General features: G+C 45.1%; 1 protein-coding gene across 1 annotated transcript; it reads left to right on the plus strand.

Moving 5' to 3' along the window:
• The first annotated feature begins 1,535 nt into the window (after positions 1-1,535).
• On the plus strand, positions 1,536-21,988 carry LOC144484172 (uncharacterized). Its single transcript, XM_078202714.1, has 3 exons — positions 1,536-2,542; positions 15,582-16,245; positions 19,653-21,988. The coding sequence occupies exons 1-3, from the start codon at positions 1,536-1,538 to the stop codon at positions 20,610-20,612; spliced, it is 2,631 nt and encodes an 876-aa protein (XP_078058840.1). The 3' UTR covers positions 20,613-21,988.
• The last annotated feature ends 1,010 nt before the right edge of the window (positions 21,989-22,998 follow it).

Genomic DNA, 22,998 nt, shown 5'->3' on the forward strand with positions numbered 1-22,998 from the left:
TTCTGTTTTCTGATTTCCAGCTGTTTCTGAGTTTTAACTGTATCCTCTATTGTGAACACCGAGGCAAAATACTTGTTCAATTCATCTCCCAGCTCCTTATTTTTCATCATCAATTCCTGGACTCACTTTCTATTAGACAGTTAAGAAATGAGGTCGAGCAAGTGACTGAAGTGTCAGTCAGGGAGCACTATTGGGAGCACCAATAGTTTCAAAATAGTTCTGGAAAAAGATAGGACAGGTCCACAGGTCAAGGCCCTAAACTGGAGCAGGGCCACTTTTATGTGCATTAGGCAGAATCGAGCAGATGTCGATTAGGTGAGTTTGTTTGAAGGGAAAGGAATGACTGGGAAATAGGAGGTTTTAAAAAAGTGTGATATCAAGAATCCAGGGGCAGTATATTCCTGTTAAGATGCAGGGAAAGAATGGTGAATTTAGGGATCTCTGGCAGACAAGGGACATTGAGGCTCTGGTCAGGTAAAAGAAGGAAGCATACATTGGGTTTCGGCAATCGGGGACAAGTGAATCACTCTGACGATAAAAAGTGTAAGAAAATACTGAAGAGAGAAATCAGGAGGACAGAAAGAGGGTATGATATGGATCTGGCAGGTAAGATTAAAGAAAATTCCAAGAGGTTCTATAGCTATATTAAGAGTAAAAGGGTGGCTAGAGAGAGAATAGATCCCCTTAAAAATCAGTATGGCCATCTGTGTGTGGAGCCACAGGAGATGGGTGAGATTTTTAATGAATACTTCTCCTCTGTGTTTACTGCGGAGAGCACCATGGGTGCGAAAGAAATAAGGGAAACAAGTGGTGATGTCTTGGGCACACGCATGTTACTTGGGAGGAGGTATCTGCAGCCTTATAAAAGCAAATTACTGCGGATGCTGGAATCTGAAACCAAGAGAGAAAATGCTGGAAAATTTCAGCAGGTCTGGCAGCATCTGTAAGGAGAGAAAAGAGCTGATGTTTCTTGTCTCGATGACCCTTTGTCAAAGCTCTGAAACATCAGTTCTTTTCTCTCCATGCAGATGCTGCCAGACCTGCTGAGAATGGGGAGAGAGTGTGTGGGATGGAGATTTACAGCTTTTGGGGAATGAGAGAGGAAAGAATGTTCCATAGAAATTGTCTGTTCTGAATTTCTATCCTGTACTGACACTGATGACTTTTGTAAACTCATTTTACAGGATATTGAAAGAGGAATCACAGGCCGAAATCTCAGACGTCACGTCTCGATCTGACAGAGTCATATTCCTTGGGACCTCAATATCATCGGACTTTGAATCCAGAAGGAGAAATGATTGTGCAGCCTGTCGATTTGAAAAGATTTGAAATGTCAGTGTGAGTGAAAAAGCATCAACACACTGCCACACTTGAGTGAGTGTGTTCCAATGCACTGACTAAAGAGCTTTAACCAGTTACACAGTCTGAATAAATATCACACCATTCACAGCGGGTAGAGACTGTAATCTTGTTCTGTGTGTGGACGAAGTTTCAACTAATTGTTCACCCAAGAGAGAGGTAAGGACACCTGCACCATGGAGAAACCATGGAAATGTGGGGACTGTGGGAAGAGATACAGAGCCCCATCTCTGCTGGAAGCTCATCGGCGCAGCCACACTGGGGAGAGACCATTCACCTGCTCTCAGTGTGAGAAGGGATTCATTCAGTTATCTACCCTGCGGACACACGAGCGAGTTCACACTGGGGAGAGGCCATTCACCTGCTCTCAGTGTGGGGAGGGATTCACTTGTTCATCCAACCTGCGGACACACCAGCGAGTTTACACTGGAGAGAGGCCATTCAACTGCTCTCAGTGTGGGAAGGGATTCACTTGTTTATCCACCCTGCGGACACACCAGCGAGTTCACACTGGGGAGAGGCCATTCACCTGCTCTCAGTGTGGGAAGGGATTCACTTGTTCATCCAACCTGCGGACACACCAGCGAGTTCACACTGGGGAGAGGCCGTTCACCTGCTCTCAATGTGGGAAGGGATTCACTTGTTTATCCACCCTGCGGACACACCAGCAAGTTCACACTGGGGAGAGACCATTCACCTGCTCTCAGTGTGGGAAGGGATTCACTCGGTTATCCAACCTGCAGACACACCAGCGAGTTCACACTGGGGAGAAACCATTCACCTGCTCTCAGTGTGGGAAGGGATTCACTTGGTTATCCAACTTGCAGGCACACCAGCGAGTTCACACTGGGGAGAGACCGTTCACCTGCTCTCAGTGTGGGAAGGGATTCACTCAGTTATCCCACCTGCAGAGACACCAGCAAGTTCACACTGGGGAGAGACCGTTCACCTGCTCTCAGTGTGGGAAGGGATTCACTCGGTTATTCCACCTGCAGGCACACCAGCGAGTTCACACTGGGGAGAGACCATTCACCTGCTCTCAGTGTGGGGAGGGATTCACTCAGTCATCCAGCCTGCGGGCACACCAGCGAGTTCACACTGGGGAGAGGCCGTTTACCTGCTCTCAGTGTGGGAAGGGATTCAGAGTTTCATCCCGGCTGCTGAGACACCAGCGAGTTCACGAGTGATTCCAGGGGTTGGATTCTGCTGTTATTGTTTCTGCTCTCAGTTGCATCCAGGATTGCATTTTGTTCATTCTCACAGTTGGTCAATGGGAAGGGTCAGAGGGTTTCTTTGTGCTGGACTGGCTGGTCTCAGCCTCCAGTGGGCTGATGCTCTTTGAGTCTTTTTGCAAATACCTGGTTTCAAATGTCACAAGGATCACAGAGTGACAGGGTGTTAGGAGGTTTCGAGATATTTAGAGGAAAACAGAGGTTGGCATTGCAAAGGTACATTTCTGAATGGAGGGCTGTGACAAGTGACATTCCTCAGGGATCAGTGCTGGGACTTTTGCTGTTTGTAATATATATATAAATGATTTGGAGGAAAATGTAACTGGTTTGATTGGTCAGTTTGCGGATGACACAAAGGTTGGTGGAATTGCGGATAGCGATGGGGACCGGCGGAGGATACAGCAGGATATAGATCAGTTGGAGACTTGGGCGTAGAGATGGCAGATGGAGTTTAATTCAGACAAATGTGAGTTAATGCATTTTGGAAGGTCTAATACAGATGGGAAATATACAGTTATCGGCAGAACCCTTCAGAGTATTCATAGGCAGAGGGATCTGGGTGTACAGGTACACAGGTCATTGAAAGTGGCAATGCAGGTGGAGAAGTTAATCAAGAAGGCATATGGCATGCTTGCCTTCATCGGCCGGGGCATTGAGTTTAAAAATTGGTAAGTCATGTTGCAGCTTTATAGAACCTTAGTTAGACGGCACTTGGAATCTAGTGTTCAATTCTGGTCACCACACTACCAGAAGGATGTGGAGGCTTTGGAGAGGGTACGGAAAATATTTATCAGGATGTTGCCTGGTGTGGAGGGCATTAGCTATGAGGAGAGGTTGGAGAAACTTGGTTTGTTCTCACTGGAACAACGGAGGTTGAGGAGGGCAACCTGATAGAAGTCTACAAGATTATGAGGGGCATGGACAGAGTGGATAGTCAGAAGCTTTTTCCCAGGGTGGAAGAGTCAATTACTAGGGGCATAGGTTTCAGGTGTGAAGGGCAAGGTTTAAAGGAGATGTACGAGGCAGGTTCTTTACACAGAGGTTGGTGGGTGCCTGGAACTCGTTGCCGGGGAAGGTAGTGGAAGCAGATATGATAGTGACGTTAAGATGTGTCTTGACAAATATATGAATAGCATAGGAATAGAGGGATATGGTCCCCGGAAAGGTAGGGGGTTTTAGTTCAGACGGGCAGCATGGTTGCTACAGGCTTGGAGGGCCAAAGGGCTTGTTTCTGTGCTGTAATTTTATAGAGAATAGAATAGAATCCCTACAGTACAGAAGGAGGCCATTCAGCCCATCGAGTCTGTACTGACCACAATCCCACCCAGGCCCTACTCCCGCAACCTCACACATTTACCCTGCTAATCCCCCTGACACTAGGATCAGTTTAGTATGGCCAATCAACCTTACCTGCACATCTTTGGACATTTATTGGTGAAACTAACAATGCAATAACACGAAGGGCCGATAGTTAACAGTGCGATAAAACAGGTGGATGTGATCATCAACAGAGCCCAATTCCCTAAACCTTTCTCATATAGACTTTCACCCGTGCCCTCCTGGCGACCCCACAACATCTCCATCTCCCGTGGTCCAGCGCCACATCAACACGTCCCCCCAGGATGCACATCAGAACTGGAGGCAGCCAGCTGCACTCCGCACCCATTTTCCTGTGATGCCCCTGGCAGGCGTCTGCTGGAGAGCTGGGACCGAGAGGGGTACAGCCGTCTTCCTGGTGATCTGGATGTATCCTTGCCTTGCTGTTCACCCTGCTGCTCTTGAGATGCACCGGTGTCAGGAAAGGGGGAGTCGGAAAGCCCTGCATCCCATCGGCCAGAATCCCCCGGGTGGAAGGACCCAGCACTGTCCCCAGGCCCCCCTCCTCCCTCGAGGCGCCAATGGACCCCTGGGTCACTCCATGGGACAGTGAAGCTGACTCGGGGGAGGGAGTGGTGATTGGGAAATTCTGCAGGGGTGGTGATTGAGGAGGGGGTTGGGTGGAGCTCTGCAGGAGTCCTGATGGGGGAGAGAGCTGGTGATCGGGGAAACTCTGCAGGGGTGGTGATTGAGGAGAGGGTTAGGGGGTGGAGCTCTGCAGGAGTCCTGATGGGGGAGAGAGCTGGTGATCGGGGAAACTCTGCAGGGGTGGTGATCGGGGAGGGGGCGAGAGGGGGAACTCTGCAGGGGTGGTGATTGAGGAGAGGGTTAGTGGGGGGAGCTCTGCAGGAGTCCTGAAGGGGGAGGGAGCTGGTTGTCGGAGAAACTCTGCAGGGGGGGGCGAGAGGGGGAACTCTGCAGGGATGCTGATTGGGGGGAGGGGTTGGTGATTTGGGGGAAACGCTACAGATGAGGAGATTGGCGGGGCGATTTCTGTGGGGAGGGGGGGATGTCCACTGAAGATGGAAACTGGGAGAATGGAGCGCCTGCACAATGACACCCCTCCAGATCAGCAGCTGGCTTCCCCAGCAAGTTTAGGTTCCTCCCCTTCCTCCTGCAGTGAGGATTATATTGTGACTGTTTTTGACTAAGTGCCACAAGATTGATTTTTAAAATTTGCCCAAGAAATGAGTTTGAAACTTTTCTCACTCATTCAGCACTTCGAATTTTTTTCATGAAATTCCACCCGATGTCTTTTGGTTCTAAACCAATGGAAACAGACATGCATTTTATCAAAACCTCTCAAAAGTTTGAATATCACGATTAAATCTTTCCTTAACCTTTCCTGCTCTATAGAGTGCAATTCCAGCTTCTCTAATCTCTCCATATGGATTATCCATCCTGAGGTCCCTCGTATCACAGATGCCCATCTTCAGACAATTCGATTCACTTCAAGGGATATCAATAAACAGCTGAAGGCGATGGATAAGGAAAAATCCAAACTGGCCAACTGCCCTCCAATGTCTCTCGTCTCGATCATCAGCAAAATGATGGAAGATGTTGTTGCCAACGGTGCGATCAAGCAGCATTTATACAGCAATAACCTGCTCACTGATGCTCATTTTGGGTTCCACCGAGGACCACTCACCTCCTGCCTCATTTACAGCCTTTGTCCAAACATGGACAAAAGAGTTGAACTGGGTGATGTTGGAGTGATTGCCATTGACATCAAGGCAGCGTTTGACTGTGCGTGGCATCAAGCAACCCGATTAACATTGAAGTCAATGGGAATCAGGGGGAAACTCTCCACCGGCGAGAGCCACATCCCGCACAGAGGAGGATGATCGCCGTTGTTGGAGGCCAATCATCTCAGCCCCAGGGTAGTGTCCGAGGCCCATCCACCCTCAGTTGCTCCACCAATGACCCTCCCCCCCATCATAAAGTCGAAAGCGGAGCTGTTCATTGATAACTGCAGTCCTCATGGCTGAGAATGATACCAGGGATGAGGATTTTGTTTTATTCTTTCAGGGGATGTGAATGTGGCTGGCAAGGCCAACATTCATTGCGCATCATTAATTGCCCTTGTGAAGAAAGTGAGCCACTTTCTTGAATCGCTGCAATCCATCTGGTGTAGGTATACCCACAACGCTGTTAGGGAGTTCCAGGAATTTGATGCAGTGACAGAGAAGGAATGGTGATTGATTTTCAAGTCAGAATGGTATGTGATGTGGAGTACAATTTGCAGATGGTGGCATTCCCATACGCTGGCTGCACTTGTTTTTCAAGTGGTAGAAGTTAGGGTTTGGAACATGCTGTGAAAACAGCCTTGGTGATTTCTTGCAGTGCATCTAATCTGTGGGATACACTGCCACCATTATGGGCTAATGGTGGATGTTTAAGGTGGTATTTGAGATGCTGATCAGGCGAGCTACTTTGTCCTGGATAGGATCTACAAAATTGTTGCAGATACACTCATCCAGGTAGGGAATATTCCACCTTACTCCTGATTTATACCTTGTGAATCATGGCAAGCCTTTGGGGAGTCATTAAGTGAGTAACCTGCCACAAAACTCCCAACCTCTGATCTGCTCCTGTAACCACAGTATTTAAATGACTGGTCAATGGTAACCCCAAAGTTATTGCTGGTGGGACATTCACTGATGGTAATGCCATTGAATATCAAGGGAAGATGGTTAGATTTTCTTGCTGGAAATAGATATTTCCTGATAATTATGTGGTGTCAGTATGAATTGACAATCAGCTCCAACCTGAATGTTGTCCTGGTCCTGCGCTGCATGCGGGCAGCTTCAGTATTCAGAGTTGTGAATGGTAATATACACTGCAATCATCAGTGAACATCCCCGTTTCCGACCCTACGGTGGGGAGACGGTAATTAATGAAGCCGCTGAAAATGATTAGGCCCAGGAGACATGAGGAACAACAAAATATATTTATATAGCGCCTTGAAATAATAAAACATCCAGGGAGCATTGTAAAATAAAGTATGATATTGAGCCACAAAGAAGATATTAGGTTAGATGACCAAAAGTTTGGTCAAAGTGGTCGATTTTAAGTGGTGTGTTAAAGGAGAAAAGCGAGGTGGAGAGTTGGAGAGTGTAGGGATGGTATTCCAGAGGTTGGAGCCTAAGCAACTAAAGGTAGAGCTTGCAATGGTGAAGCAAGGGCAGGGACAAACTAAAGACCAGAATTAGAGCAGTGTAATATATTGAGGGTTGTGGGGCTTATCGGAGATTATAGATATTGGGACAGGCAAGGTCATGGAGTGATTTGAAACCAAGGATGAGAATTTTAATATTAAGTTGTTGCTTTACTGGGTGGATCATCGTGCACAAGGGTGATAGTGGAATAACACTTAATGTGAGTTTAAACATGGCCAGCAGAGTTTTAGATGAACCCTGCAGTGACCCTTGCAGTGATGACTGACCTCCAACAACCACAGCCATCCTCGTCTGTACCTGGTATATCCCCAACCGGTGGAGAGTTCCCCCCGCCAAATCCCACTGACTCCAACCCTGTGTAGGTCCCTTTCTGCCACACTCAGTCAAATTAAGTCTTGATGGATTTTCTTTGTTTTTTTTTTTTTGTTTTCTTTGAGAAAACAAAATTTTCTTTGTTCGTCATTCTGTTTGGAACATCCCAAATGCTCATCCAATTTCCTTTGTAATTGTTTATTGTCTCCACTTCCTCCACCCTCGTAGGCAGCGAGTTTCAGGTCATTACCATTCGCTGCATCAGAATATTCTTCCTCACATCTCCCCCCCCCCCCCCCCCGCCCTTGCATCTCTGACCCAAAACAAGAAATCTGTGTCCCCCTCGTCCTTGTCCCTTCAGCTAATGGGAACAGCTTTTCTTTGTCCACCTTATCTAAACCTGTCAGAATCTTGTCCACCCCTATCAAATCTCCCCTCAACCTCCTTTGCTCCAAGGAGAACAACCCCAGCCTGACATCGACAATAAAGAACAAACTAACATAATATGTTCCTGTCTGAAATCAAATGGGAATGTTTAATTTCTGTTTTAAAGATATTGTGAATATATTGTCCTGGACAATAAAGGAATCAGCTATAACTGAGCAAGAAGAAGTCGGTTTCAAGGTGGAATTGACTGGAATATTCTCTCTGGATTTAAACAATGGAGAAACTGCAAACATGGAAGAAAATAAATTTCAAAATGTGAACTCTGAACAGACTGTTTTCAAAATAGAACTTGAAAATTCGCAACTGAACAGCAATGAAGACTCTCCTTTTGCAGGAGGAACTTTGGACTATAATTATTGTAAAAAGAAAAGTTTCAGAAAAGACTGCAAGCAGTAATTTCCATCTTCAGTGGACTGAATTCCTGGACATGGAACCCAGCAGTGTGCTGTTACCAAGCTGGACTTGTGAATGTGAAGTGGACAATGGAGGGATTATTGTGTCTGTTGCAGGTTATAAGATAGATCAACACAGGAAAACAGTGGATTTAGGAACAGGAGGAGGCCATTTGGCCCTTCGAGCCTGCTCCACCATTCAATAAGATCATGGCTGTTGTTAAGATATACAGCATGTTGTATATTGTAATATTCGAAATGGGATATTATGAAGGTGATACATTTTCATTTCTTCCTGTTTTTGTTCCAAAAATCTAATTTCATAATTCCTATGTTTTAGAAATAAGAATTAGTTGCAAGAATTGCTTTTAAAAAATGGAAAACCTGGATGGAGAATCTGACAAAAATACCCTCAGGGAATTTGCAGTCACAAAGCATGGCCCATGTTGGTTTAAGAAGTCAAAACTCGAGAGGTAAGAACTGTAAAAGGTCAGCTGGGTCTTTTAGCTGGAGACATTGGGTCTGACAATTATTGTACTGTTTTTGTTAGGTGAATTCTTCATGCAGACCTCAGGGAAAAAAGGTTTCGTTTTGAAGCTAGATATCTGTCAGATATTCCACCTGGTCTCTGTTACCATGGGGATATGTGATTCAGGGTGGAGCCTTGGTTAGAATTAGACCATAAGATATAGGAGCAGAATTAGGCTATTTGGCCCATCAAATCTGCTGTGCCATTTGATCATGGCTGATAAATCTCAATCCCATTCTCCTGCCTTTTCCCCGGAACCTTTTGAGTCCTTTCCAATCAATGACCTGGTTCCAGCGGACAGTCTGCAGTTAGCTTGGAAGCCACCAGTTGTGGGACCAGGAGCTGTGAACCAGCTGTGGGACCAGAAGCCGAGAGGACCATTAGAAACCAGGGGTGTTTCCAACATTTAAATCCGTCAGCAAGAATGCAGTGAAGCCCATGTTTGGACTGAGGAGTCCACAGTTTGAGAGCTTAAAGGAAAATTGGAGGCTTGTTTAGTGAAAAGATAATGGATGGACTCCCATAAACTCTTGGAGCTTGGAGAATATCTGGAGTACTGGGGAGAATTAAAGTGAATTGTGGAGAGCTTTGACATACCTTTGGGATGGTCCTAGGAACAGAAGTGAATGAACCTTCAAGATATCATTAAGTATAAAGAAACTCTTGGGGGGAGGTAAAAAAATATAACTAGGTTTATATCATAAATCTTTATTGACTAGTATTCAATTTGTAGTGTGTCTTTTTAAATTTTATTTAAACATACAGTAAAGTTTGTTTTTGTTTAAAAATGTGGAATCTTGTGATGTAATTCTTTCAGTTAATCACTGGGTGTTTGAATTTCTCTGCAAACGTTAACAGTCCTGACCGGGATCGCAAAAATTCACACAAACAGTGTTTCAAAACAAATCGAAGAAAAAGATGTTTTTTCTCCTTCAGTCCAAACGTTACACATGAAGAAACCCTCTTCTGGTCTCTCCAATAATTTGTTGCTTTCAGCAATTCTTTTCATGGAACAATCAGATAATTGATGACTAAAAATGGAACTAATTGTATCCCTTTAAAGCAGGAGGGCGATCGCCCGGCACAGAGGGGAATTAGGTAGGGATTTCTCCCATAGACCAATTGACAGGGATTCTACCCTCCAACCACCTGAAGTGAATTCTTTACATGAATCATCCGTGCCAGTGCAGTTATCAACTTGCAGTTTGGCTGATCAGAAAATGCTTTGTTGCTGATTTTCCTTGTGTTAGGAAGTGACAATGCCAAGGCCAGACCTTGTTTCCTCCTTGATCGGGATGTAACCCGTGTCCACATCGCCACTTCATTCTTCCACTGGTTGTATGGTTCAGACTCCGAGAGCATCAGCAGGTAATCAGACCCTGACAATTCCCACTGCCTTTCAGTCATTTCTCACAAAAGCTGCTGGGATTGGAAGCTTCTGTCTGAAATATACTTTCTTTTAGTTTCCAACCTTCACCATTAGACAAGCATTTTCTGTTACCATGTTATAATCCTGACAGCCTTGGGGTGGAGTCAATCTTTATTTGGTATAGATTTGTTCACAGAATCAAACATTACAGGTTCAACTCTGACTCCAAGTTATATTAGTGAGTCCCACTTTTTACCTGCTCATTATAACTATCTAATCAGTGCCCTCCATCTGAATAAACTTAACCTCTATTGATATAATTAACAGCCACAGTCAGACCATCTAAAAGATCACTAATGGGTGTGACTGCCCTGGTGTTTCAGCAGCTTGGATGAACAAGTGAATCCTTTCCCACACACTGAGCAGGTGAATGGTCTCAGTTTGGAAACTGAGGGAAAATAAAATTTCAGGCAGAAGCTTCCAATCTGGTAGGTTTTATGATTAATCGCTGAAAGTGAGTGGGAATTATCAGGGTCTCTCCCCAGTGTGAATTCCCTGATGTTTCAGGAGGTCAGATGATGTTCTAAACCTCTTTGCACAGTGAGAGTGCCTGAACGGGGTCTCCTCAGTGTGAATGCGCTGGTCGACCCTGAGGTCGGCTCAGGTTTTAAAGCAGCTCCCACAGTCAGAGCATTGAACAGGTTTCTTATTGGGGGAGGTGCCTCAGTATTCCAGCAGACTGGATGATTGACTGAGTCACTTCCCACACACACATCAGATGAATGGCCTTTCCCCAGTGTGTAATCCTTTGTGTCTCAGCAGACTAGATAATTGAGTGAATCCCTTCCCACACTCGGAGCAGATGAATGGCCTCGGCCCAGTGTGAATGCGTTGGTTTGTCAGCGGGAGGGATGAGTGAATGAAGCCCTTCCCACGCTCTGAGCAGGGGAACAGTCCCTCACCCGTGTGAAATCGCTGGTGGTTCTGCAGGGTAGATGACTGAGTGAATCCCTTTCCACACACACAACAGGTGAATGGTCTCTCCCCATTGTGAACCCGCTGGTGTGTCAGCAGGGCAGACAAATCGCTGAATTTCTTCCCACACTCAGAGCAGGTGAATGGCCTCTCCCTGATGTGAAGTCGCTGGTGATTCCTCAGGGTGGATGAATCACGAAATCCCCTTCCAAACTCAGAGCGGGTGAACGGTGTCTCCACAGTGAGGCTGCATCGAAGGGTTTCCAGCTTCGAGGGACAATTGAATCCCTTCCCACAGTCCCTACATTTCCATGGTCTGAGTGTCTTTGTACATCTCCAGGTTCAGATGAAGGTTTGACGCCACAGATAACACAGACATGGTCTCTCCTCACTGTGAATCCTTCGATCTTTTCCAGGCTGTGTAACTGGTTAAAGCTCTTTCCACAGTCAGTTCACTGGAATACTCTCACTCGAGTGGATGTGTCTCAGTGATTTTCCAGTCACACTGATGTTTAAACAGTTTGAAGGGACAGACAAACATTTCCCATTCTAGTTTCAAATGCCGATGGTATTCAGATCCTGAATAATTGGGTGACTCTGTCAGATCCTAACGTCATGTTTGTTGAGATTTGTGTCTGTAAATTCTCCCCTTCTAATAGCCTGTGAAAGAAATTCACAAAAATCAGTGCTGTCAGTACAGGATAAAAACTCAGAACAGACAATTCTAGTTTATGTGGAACATTCTTTCCTCTCATTCTTGAAAATGTGTAAATCTCCATTCCAAACACTCTCCCTCCATTCTCACTTTGCTGGACCTGAAATAGACATTGTCCTGAGGGTGCTGATTCATCCTAATCGACAGATCCGTGCTGACTGTTTCATGTACAGGACACATATTCCCGAAATCTTCACACAGGCTTGTGTCTAAGCATATAAAAAATTTGCATATTTAGTGGACTAAAAATGTATGCAATATTCAGAACTCTATTACATGATTAGAGATACAGATGGGTGCGGAAGAACGTGACTTAGGGAGCAAGCAATCATGTTCTGGAACTCACTGACGATGAGAGTGGTGGAAGTGGAGACGACCAGTGATTTCAAAATAAAATTGGTCGGGCACTTGAAGGAATGAAACGTACTGGGGAACAGGGATATCGAGGAAAAATGGCACTGAGTGGATTCCCCGACAGAGACTTGGCACGGACTCAAGTTGCTGAATTGATTTATCTTGTGCTCTGATGACTCTTTGACTGGAAAATATACAGTGTAGTTACAATACTATTCTGGAATTAAACAAAATCAACTGTAATACAAATCCATAAATAACATACCCATTGTGCACCATGTAGTAAGAAGTCTGACAACACCAGGTTAAAGTCCAACAGGTTTATTTGGAATCACAAGCTTTCAGAGCACTGCCCCTTCATCAGGTGAGAAGGAGCAGCGCTCTGAAAGCTCGTAATTCCAAATAAACCCATTGGACTTTAACCAGGTGTTGTGAGACTGGTGATTGTCGAGACTGTTCTCTTCCTGTTGGGGAGCACTTCAGCGGTCACGGGCATTCGGCCTCTGATATTCGGGTAAGCGTTCTCCAAGGCGGCCTTCGCGACACACGACGGCGCAGAGTCGCTGAGCAGAAACTGATAGCCAAGTTCTGCACACACGAGGACGGCCTCAACCGGGATATTGGGTTCATGTCACACTATTTGTAACTCCCACAGTTGCGTGGACCTGCAGAGTTTCACTGGCTGTCTTGTCTGGAGACAATACACATCTTTTTAGCCTGTCTTGATGCTCTCTCCACTCACATTGTTTTGTTTCTTAAAGACTTGATTAGTTGTAAGTATTCGCATTCCAACCATTATTCATGTAAATTGAGTTTGTGTCTTTATATGCTCTGTTTGTGAACAGAATTCCCACTCACCTGAAGAAGGGGCTTCGAGCTCCGAAAGCTTGTGTGGCTTTTGCTACCAAATAAACCTGTTGGACTTTAACCAGGTGTTGTTAAACTTCTTACTGTGTTTACCCCAGTCCAACGCCAGCATCTCCACACCATATAACAACACCAGACATATCAATGTTGTTACGATCCTCATGGTCACCTTATAATGAACAAATTCCCACAAATCCCAATCGAATAAACAAAGACAATGTTTCATTTTTTAAAAATTTTACTTTAAAAATTAATCTAAAATTAACATCACTGAATCATGCATTAAGAAACAGTATTTGAATAGACAGGATAAATTACACTTTAAAAAGCTCAGACAATAAAAACAGGTTCCACAAAATCACAAACATTTCCCCCTCAGTATCTTTGGCTCTAATTCCAGTTCCAGAGAATTTCTCTGTCTCAGTATTTCCCAGGGGGAGAAAGAAAGTGTTTTCCTCACAGATGTTGTCCAGAGGATGAAGTTTGAGTCTGTGTGTGAAGTTTGAGTCTGTGGTGAAGTTTGAGTCTGTGTGTGAAGTTTGAGTCTGTGGTGAAGTTTGAGTCTGTGTGTGAAGTTTGAGTCTGTGTGTGAAGTTGGAGTCTGTGGTGAAGTTTGAGTCTGTGGTGAAGTTTGAGTCTGTGGTGAAGTTTGAGTCTGTGGTGAACTTGGAGTCTGTGGTGAACTTGGAGTCTGTGGTGAAGTTTGAGTCTGTGTGTGAAGTTTGAGTCTGTGTGTGAAGTTTGAGTCTGTGTGTGATTTTTGAGTCTGTGTGTGAAGTTTGAGTCTGTGTGTGAAGTTTGAGTCTGTGTGTGAAGTTTGAGTCTGTGTGTGAAGTTTGAGTCTGTGGTGAAGCTACAAACAGAAGCTGTTCTGTTTCAAATCAAACTGCGGGACTTGGAAGAAAATGATGGGAAGAGATTTTGCAAAGTCCCCTCCCCCACTCCCTCAGCTGGCAGCCCAGCACGCAGGCGCAGAGAGCGCTGCTGAGCCGAGCTGTTCGGAGCAGGCGCAGAGAACGCTGCTGAGCCGAGCTGTCCGGAGCAGGCGCAGAGAGCGCTGCTGAGCCGAGTTGTCCGGAGCAGGCGCAGAGAGCGCTGCTGAGCCGAGCTGTCCGGAGCAGGCGCACTGCGGCTGCCGCCAGCGGTCGCACTCGATCTCTTTTTGGAGCAGCCGCTGCCGTCGAGAGAGGGGGGAGGGGGAGATCACCGCGCGGCTTCGCGCTCTGGCCGGAACCGCCAGCCGGTTGCCTGGAAACCTTGGCTCGAGGAGATGGCAGGGGGCGGGGGAATCAATGGGAGGGGGCGGGGCTCCCATGTCTGCGCGCCCGGGCCTGCGCACTGGAACTCCAGGACGTCACATCGGTACAGACTTATTCTTATTGGCTAATTCAGGCTCGGTTCCATTGTGACGTCTCAATGCGGAAGTTGGCCAACGATGTTCAGAGTGAAACTTCCGCCTCTGGACAACATCTGGGAGGAAATCAATGTTTCTCCCTTTCCATTTCTTTTCTCATTCTGGGGGAAATTGGGGACTTGCAGCAACTGAAGGGAAAGGAAGTGAATCCAGGGAGGGTGCAGACTCTGAAAACGTTACAGACGAACATCGGAATTTGGAGCAAGACTCGGCCCAGGTATCTTTTTCTTTCTCGCTCAAAGACATTGACATCCTTTAGCTCCCTCACTTTGACACTGAAGACAATGGGTTCAGTCTTCCCAGTGTTTATATGAAAGAAATTTCTGTTCTTTTAGTACTGGATGTCAGATAAGCCAGGATGGTGTGTGAGTTGGAGAGGAACTTGAAGGTGATGGTGTTCCCATCTATTTGCTACCCTGGTCCTTCTAGGTGGGTGGAGGTTGAAGGTTTGGGAAACTTTCTGTCAAAGTTCTAATTGAGTTGTCAATGTACAAAATCCCTCTCCTTCACCCCGACTTCTCCTACTTCTCTCTGTCTTCTCTCAGTGTCCAGAGTCTTGTCTCCAGACCGTGTGGCAGATTTCCTGCCCTGAAGGATATCAGTGAACCCGCTGGGTTTTTATGACAATCCAGCAGTTTTCATGATCACTTTTTCCGAGTGCCAGCCCCACAAATGACCAGATTCATTCAGCTCAATTTCACAAACTGCCTTTGTGTTTTTGTGGGTTCTCTCTCACTTCCTTTTTTCTGTTTTAAATCAATTTCACAGGGTTTTAGAAGAAGAGGATTTGCAGTTGGGAAACTGAAACCAAATATTATATCAAAACCTGATGGAGTTAGCCAATTTATTGTAACCTGAATATCATTGTGTTTTGAACATGGAAGGAAATAGCACCATTCACAGTGAAGAGAAACTGTACACGTGTTCTGTGTGTGGACAAGACTTTAACCAATCATCCAGCCTTTCGGAACATAATTGCAGTCGCAACAGGGAGAAGCTGTGGAAATGTGGGGACTGTGGGAAGGGATTCCCAGCTGGAGATTCATCGGCGCAGTCACAGTGGGGAGAGACCATTCACCTGCTCCCAGTGTGGGAGGGGATTCACTCAGTCAAACAGCTTACATATACACCAGAGAACTCACACTGACGAGAGACCATTCAACTGCTCCCAGTGTGGGAAAGGATTCACTGCCTCATCCCATCTGCTGAAACATCGGCGAATCCACACTGGGGAAAGGCCGTTCACCTGCTCCCAGTGTGGGAAGGGATTCACTCAGTCTTCCAACCTCGCATTACACCAGCGAATTCACACTGGGGAGAGGCCATTCACTTGCTCCCAGTGTGGGAAGAGATTTGCTCAGTCAGCCACCCTCTTCACACACCAGCGGATTCACACTGATGAGAGACCTTTTAAATGTCCAGACTGTGGGAAATGCTTTAAAAATTCTGTAAATCTGCACTACCATCAACGTGTTCACACTGATGAGAAACCATTCAGGTGCTCTCACTGTGGGACTGGGTTCAAGCAATCATCTCAACTCACTGTACACCAGCGCACTCACACTGGGGAGAGACCCTTCACCTGCTCCCAGCGTGGGAATGGATTTGCTCACTCATCCACTTTGCTGACACACCAGCGAATTCACACCGGGGAGAAGCCGTTCACTTGTTCCAAGTGTGGAAAGGGATTCAGTCAGTCATCCAATCTGCTGAGACACCAGCGAGTTCACAAGTAACTATTGTGATTGGATTTTGCTGTTTTCGTGTTCAGACTGAATCATGTACCTTTGGGTCTGTTTCTGCTGAATTGAAAAGTGACTCCAGCTCTGTTATAGGTGTTGATATAATTGGTCTTAGAAGGGGAGGATTTGGGGTCAGGAAACTTGCACAAAACATCAGATCAGGATTGGATGGAATTGCACAATGTATTGTAACCTGAACAGCAGAGAATTTTGAACATGGAAGGAAATAGCACCGTTTTAATTATCAAACAGTCGCGAGATTTGAGGAAGATTCCAGTAGATTGCAAAGTAGCAAATGTAACTCCTATATTCAAAAAAAGGAGGGAGGCAAAACGGACACTAAAGACCACTTAATCTAAAACCTGATGTAGGGAAAATATTAAAGCTTTATTAAAGATATCATGAGCATGAGAAAAATTCAGACAACCAGAGAGAGTCAGCACGGTTTGAGAAAGGGAAATCATATTCAACCTATTTATTGGAGTTCTTTGAAGGAGTCACATATACTTTGGATAAAGGGGGTCGGTTCGCTCAGTTGGCCGGGTGGCTGGTTTGTGATGCACAGCAACACCAACAGCACAGTTTCAATTCTCGTGCCAACCAAGATTATTCATGAAGGTGCCGTCTCCTCAATCTTGCCCCTCACCTGAGGTGTGGTGATCCAAGATGATGAAAGGTGTGGATAAAGCAGACGTGGAACGGATGCTTCCTCTTCTGGGGCATTCTAGGATGAGAGGTCATAGCCTTAGGATAAGGGGCAGCAAAGTTAAAACAGAGTTGAGGAGAAACTGCTTCTCCCAAAGGGTTATGAATCTGTGGAATTCGCTGTCCCAAAGGGTGGTGGATGCTGGGACAGTGAGTAAATTTGAGGAGTTAGACAGATTTTTAATTGGTAATGGGTTGAAGGGTTATGGGGAGAAGGCAGGAAAATGGGGATGAGGAGGTTATCAGCCATGATCGAATGGTGGAACAGACTCGATTGGCCGAATGGTCTAATTCTGCTCCTATATCTTATTAATTTATGATCCTCAGGTTAAGTGACCACCAGTCAGCTCTCCCTCTCAAGGGGACATCTGGGAGATGGTGACTTTATATTATTGGATAATGGGGCAGCAAAGGTGAATGTACTGTACTTAGATTTCCAAAATGCATTTCATAATCTGCCACATCAAAGCTTAATGTGGAAAATAGAATCTCTGTGTGGGGGTAATATGGCATGGAAAGAAGATTGGCGAGCTAACGGGAAACAGAGTTGGCACACATGGATCTTTATCTGGTTGACAGGATGTGACGAGTGATGTGCCAAAGCGATCAGAACTGGGACCTCTACTTTTAACAATTTATATAAATGACTTGGATGCAAGCATGGTCGCTAAATTTGCTGAGGACACAAAGGTAGAAAAGTAAGTTGTGAAGAGGATGTAAGGAGGCTACAAAGGGATGTAGATAAGTTCAGCTAGTGGGCAAAGATTTGGCAAATGGAGTATAACATGGGCAAATGTGGAATTATCAATTTTGGCAGGAATTCCTGCCAAATTTAAAAAACACATTAAATCGTGAGAGGTTGCAGAGCTCTGAGATTCGGAGGGATCTGGGTGCATGAATCACAAAAGGCTGGAATGCAGGTACAGGAAGTAATGAGGAAAGTTAGTAGAATGTCATTGTTTATTGTGAGGAAATTGGTTACAAAAGGAGTGAGTTTATGTTTCAGTCAGACAGGACACTGGTGAGACCACATCTGGAGTGTTGTTAAAGTATTGAACTCCTTATTTAAGGAAAGATGTAAATGTATTGGCAGCAGTTCAGAGAATGTCTACCAGACTAATACCAGAAATTGGCAGGTTGTCTTATGAGGAAAGATTGAGAATCTGGGCTTGTATCCACTGGAGTTTAGAAGAGTAAGAGGGGCCTTGATTGAAACCTTTTAAGTTTCTGAGGGCTATTGACTGGGTTGATGTGGAAAGGATGTTTTTTTTTCTTGCAGGAGAATTTTGAACAAGGAGACACTGTTTAAAAATGTGTTTCAGACAGAGGTGGGGAGAAGTGTTGTCTCTCAGAGGATCATGGATCTTTGGAACTCTCTTCCTCAAAAGGCAGAGGAAGCAGAATCTTGGAATATTTTGAAGAAGAGCAAGATGGTCTCCTGATTAACAAGGAGATGGAAGATTATTGGTGAGGGTAGTGGGCAGGAATGTGGGGTTGAGGTTACAATCAGATCAGCCACGATCTTATTGAATGGTGGAACAGGCTCGAGGGGCCGAGTGGCCTCTTTCTGTTCCTAATTATTAAGTTCGAATGAGTCTGTTTCCATTGCTGTTAATAAACAACAGTCCATTTATAGATGTTAATATTGTGGATAATAGTCAAATAAATTGACTTTGTTTTAAACACACGGCCTTTTTAATATCTGTAACACAGGTTCGTCCAATGATTGGCCGTGGTAAAATTGACCTTAGTGTCAGTGGTAATAGCAGGGTCATTAAATGGGGTTACGGGAATAGGGCCCGGGTGGGATTGTGGTCGGTGCAGACTGGATGGGCTGAATGGCCTCCTTCTGCACTGTAGGGATTCTATGATTCTAGTCTTGTAATAGAATATTGTAACTATGTTAATATATTTCCAGGCATCGTTATTCCAATAGAGAAGGAGTCCATGTCAACTCTCTGTAGAGCAATCCAGTCAGACCCATTGCCCCTCCGTCTACTCATTCTCCTGCAAGATTATTTTCTTCAAGTGCGCATCCAATTTCATTTTGAAATCTTTAATTGCTTTCAATGCCACCAGATCCGTGGGCACCCAGTTCCAGATCATGATCACTCGCTGCACCCACTATATCTCCAACCAAGTAATGAGTGCTGCATATTACACACATTTGAACAGGAAGTGATGCGCATGGATTGGTTAACCAACATGAATTGGCACCTTTAGGAGAATTGGGAGGGTGTATAGTGGGATACAGCAGGGTAAGAATAGTGGGGAAAAGTAAAGAATTTTCTGTAAAAACTGGAATTGTCTTTTCTGAATTTCTAAGTTGCACTGACAGTGATGAATTTTGGAAATTCGTGTTACAGGATATCAGAAGAGGATTTCCAGACAGAAATCTCAAAACAAACACTCATGGTGATCTGACAGATTAACTCCATTCATCGGAACCTGGAAAACATCAGCCTTTGGAATCTACAAAGAGAAATATTTGTCTGTTCTTCTGCTTCAAGAGATTTCAACCATAAATGTGATTGGAAAAGTGTGGACGCACATAGATCGGAGTGAGAGCGTTCCAGTGAACTGACTGTGGAAAAAAACTCCAACACATCTTGAAAAGACAGCACCAGTCACATTGGGGTGAGACCGTTCGGGTGTTTTGTTGTGGATGAGGCTTCAGCTGACTGTCAAACTGGGAGAGACACATGGACACCAGCACCATGGAGAAGCCGTGGAAATGTGGAGACTGTGGTAAAGGATTCAATTTCTCACACCAACTGGAAACTCATCGATGTAATCACACTGGGGAGAGGCCGTTCATTTGCTTGGAGTGTGGGAAGGGATTTGCTCATTCATCCTCCCTGCAGACACACAAACGAGTTCACACAGGGGAGTGGCCATTCACCTGCCCCGAGTGCGGGAAAGGATTCACAAGTTCATCCCACCTGGAGACACACAAGCGAGTTCACAGCGGGGAGAAGCCATTCACCTGCTCCGATTGTGGGAAGGGATTCAGTGAATCATCCAACTTGCTGATGCACCAGCGAGGTCACACCGGGGAGAAATGGTTCACGTGTTCAGAGTGTGGGAAGGGATTCACTCAGTTATCCCACCTGCAGACACACGAGCGAGTTCACACCGGGGAGAGGCCATTCATCTGCCCTGAGTGTGGGAAAGGATTCAGTAATTCATCCAACCTGCAGAGGCACCAGCGAATTCACACCAGGGAGAGACCGTTCAGCTGCTCCGAGTGTGGGAAGGGATTCACTGATTCATCCTATCTGCTGATACATCAGCGAGTTCACACTGGGGAGAGGCCGTTCATCTGCCCTGAGTGTGGGAAGCGTTTCCCTTATGCATCAAATCTGCAGAAACATCGACGATTGCACACTGGGGAGAGACCATTCACCTGCCCAAATTGTGGGAAAACATTCACTCAGTCATCCCACCTGCAGACACATCAGCGAGTTCACACTGGAGAGAGACCATTCACCTGCTCTCAGTGTGAGAAAGGATTCAGTAATTCATCCAACCTGCGGACACACCAGCGAGTTCACACTGGGGAGAGACCGTTCACCTGCTCTGACTGTGGGAAAGGATTCACTAAGTCATCGCAACTGCTGAGACACCAGCGAGTTCACAAGTGATGACAGGGGTTGGATTCTGCTGTTATTGTCAGAGGCTACAGAAGGATATAGATAGGCTGGAAATTTGGGCAAAGAAATGGCAGATGGAGTTCAATCCGGATAAATGCGAAGTGATGCATTTTGGTAGGACTAACGTAGGGGGGAGCTATACGATAAATGGCAGAACCATAAAGGGTGTAGATACGCAGAGGGACCTGGGTGTGCAAGTCCACAGATCCTTGAAGGTGACGTCACAGGTGGAGAAGGTGGTGAAGAAGGCATATGGCATGCTTGCCTTTATAGGATGGGGCATAGAGTATAACAGTTGGGGTCTGATGTTGCAGTTGTATAGAACGTTGGTTCGGCCACATTTGGAATACTGCGTCCAGTTTGTGGTGACTGTTGTAAAATGGAGGAAACTGCGGACCTGGGTAATCAAATTTAGTTTTAAAATTCAATCATTTTTATACCATATTCATTGCTATAAGTAGCAAGGTCAAGGAAGCCATTTTAAACTCAAAACATGTGGCTTCTAACAGTCTATTCACCTTCTGTCAGTTGGCGTTATTCGCTATAAATTGATTTTATATTAACAGCCAGTCATGAAACATATGATTATTCAGTAATGAACCTTGATTAAGATATCGTTCGTGACTCAGTGCAATAGACAACTATATCATAAAGGCTAGATCTTTATTTTAAAATATTAACACTGAATCACCTGAAATGTTTCCAGAAACCGCAGAGCCGGCAGAAATTGTTTAAAGGAAGAAATTATTCTCTAATTTTGATAAACTACAGGAAATCATATTCTTCCAAAGTCCAGCTGAAGAATAAGGTTCATTGTTCAGTCTGGTCAGGATTAGTAAGGAAGAAAGCTGTTGTCTTTCTACAAACTGTCTTTTTGAACTCGTCTATCTTGTAGTAACCAAGTTTATTATTTAAAGATTACTGTATTAATTAGCTAGCAGTCAGCAATAGATGATTGGAGAAGTAGTGAGATTTAATTGAGTTACAATTAATAAATCAATCAAGAATCAGTCGCTATTTTTAAGTTTATATATTAGTATCACATGTCGGCTTATAGTAAAAACTGAGTTTTATTTGCTGTAAAAGTGTATAATCTGAATTGCTGTGGATGTGAAGAATGTGCACTGATGATAAATGTACTGGTAAGAGAGACCTTCAAGCTCTGATTTGTCTCAGAATTTGAAATTGTCTGAATACCTGATTGTATAGAATCAGATAAAGGGTTAGTATGAAACTGTGCAATTGTATTCCTGTCTAAGATAATGAGAGAAGGTGGTGTCAGTAATTGGGGATCCGGTTAAATTAATCTGGTAACCAAATTGACCAAGTGTCATGTCACAATCAGCCCAACTCTGATGTCAGGTAATGGTCACTTTGGGGATAAAAGGGGCAGATGGGGTACTTGGGTTGGCATCTCATCCTAAAGGCAGCAGCTCTAATAATGCAGCACTCCCTCAGTGCTGGCACTTTGAATGTTGGCCTCAGGTCAATGGACTGGGATTTGAAAGAACAATCTTCTGATTCAGAGTGTAGATTTGATTTATTATCGTCACATGTATGAACATACAATCAAAAGTCTTGTTTCTTGCACGCTATACAGACAAAGCATACCGTTCATAGAGAAGGAAATGAGAGAGTGCAGAATGTAGTGTTACAGTCACAGCTAGGGTGTGGAGAAAGATCAACTTTATGCAGGGCAAGTCCATTCAAAAGTCTGATGGCAGCAGGGAAGAAGCTGTTCTTGAGTCAGTTGGTATGTGACCTCAGACTTTTGTATCTTTTTACCAACAGAAGAAGGTGGAAGAGCAAATGTCCAGGTTGTGTGGGGTCCTTAATTATGCTGGCTGCTTTTCCAAGGCAGCGGGAAAAGTAGACAGAGTCAATGCATGGGAGGCTGGTTTGTGTGATGGACTGGGCTTTGTTCATGACCCTTGTTAGTTTCTTGTGCAAGAGTGTGATCCACTGTGCCGTGGCTGATACAGTAGACAATACAAAGTTAGAAAGGGAAAGTTATTCTTCACCTCCAGTGCCTCAATGTAAAAATAACAACCTCATACAAAAACAGGTATTGAATGCACAAATGTCAAAGAGTTTATTGAAAGCTACAATTTTCAGGTTCCCACTTGAGCCTGGGGCACCTTTCTGTCTCTACTGCTTGTGTCAATGCCAGCCAGGCAACGGAGCTAAGAGCTGAATTTAACTGAGAATAATGGGGCCTGTGCCCCAGTTGGGAAACTGCCCTGGACGTCGCACTGATAGAGAGACAGGTAGGTGCTGGAGGACTGACTGGGAAATGGGCCTCCAGCCAATTGGGGCAGGAGACGGGGCGATTGGGGCAGATGGTGACGGAACCCCTGGGGTTCAGTCCATGTGCCCA

Source organism: Mustelus asterias, unplaced genomic scaffold, assembly GCF_964213995.1.
Source record: "Mustelus asterias unplaced genomic scaffold, sMusAst1.hap1.1 HAP1_SCAFFOLD_94, whole genome shotgun sequence".
Classification (NCBI taxonomy): Eukaryota; Metazoa; Chordata; class Chondrichthyes; order Carcharhiniformes; family Triakidae; genus Mustelus; species Mustelus asterias.

What these genes read in the sequence shown, in the direction of transcription:
- LOC144484172 (XM_078202714.1), top strand. Translation starts at nt 1,536, where the DNA reads ATGGAGAAACCATGGAAATGTGGGGACTGTGGGAAGAGATACAGAGCC. An exon ending in AGACACCAGCGAGTTCACGA is followed by an intron (nt 2,543 to 15,581) that starts GTGATTCCAGGG and finishes GCGCAGTCACAG; the next exon opens with TGGGGAGAGACCATTCACCT. An exon ending in ATCTGCTGAGACACCAGCGA is followed by an intron (nt 16,246 to 19,652) that starts GTTCACAAGTAA and finishes TTCAGCTGACTG; the next exon opens with TCAAACTGGGAGAGACACAT.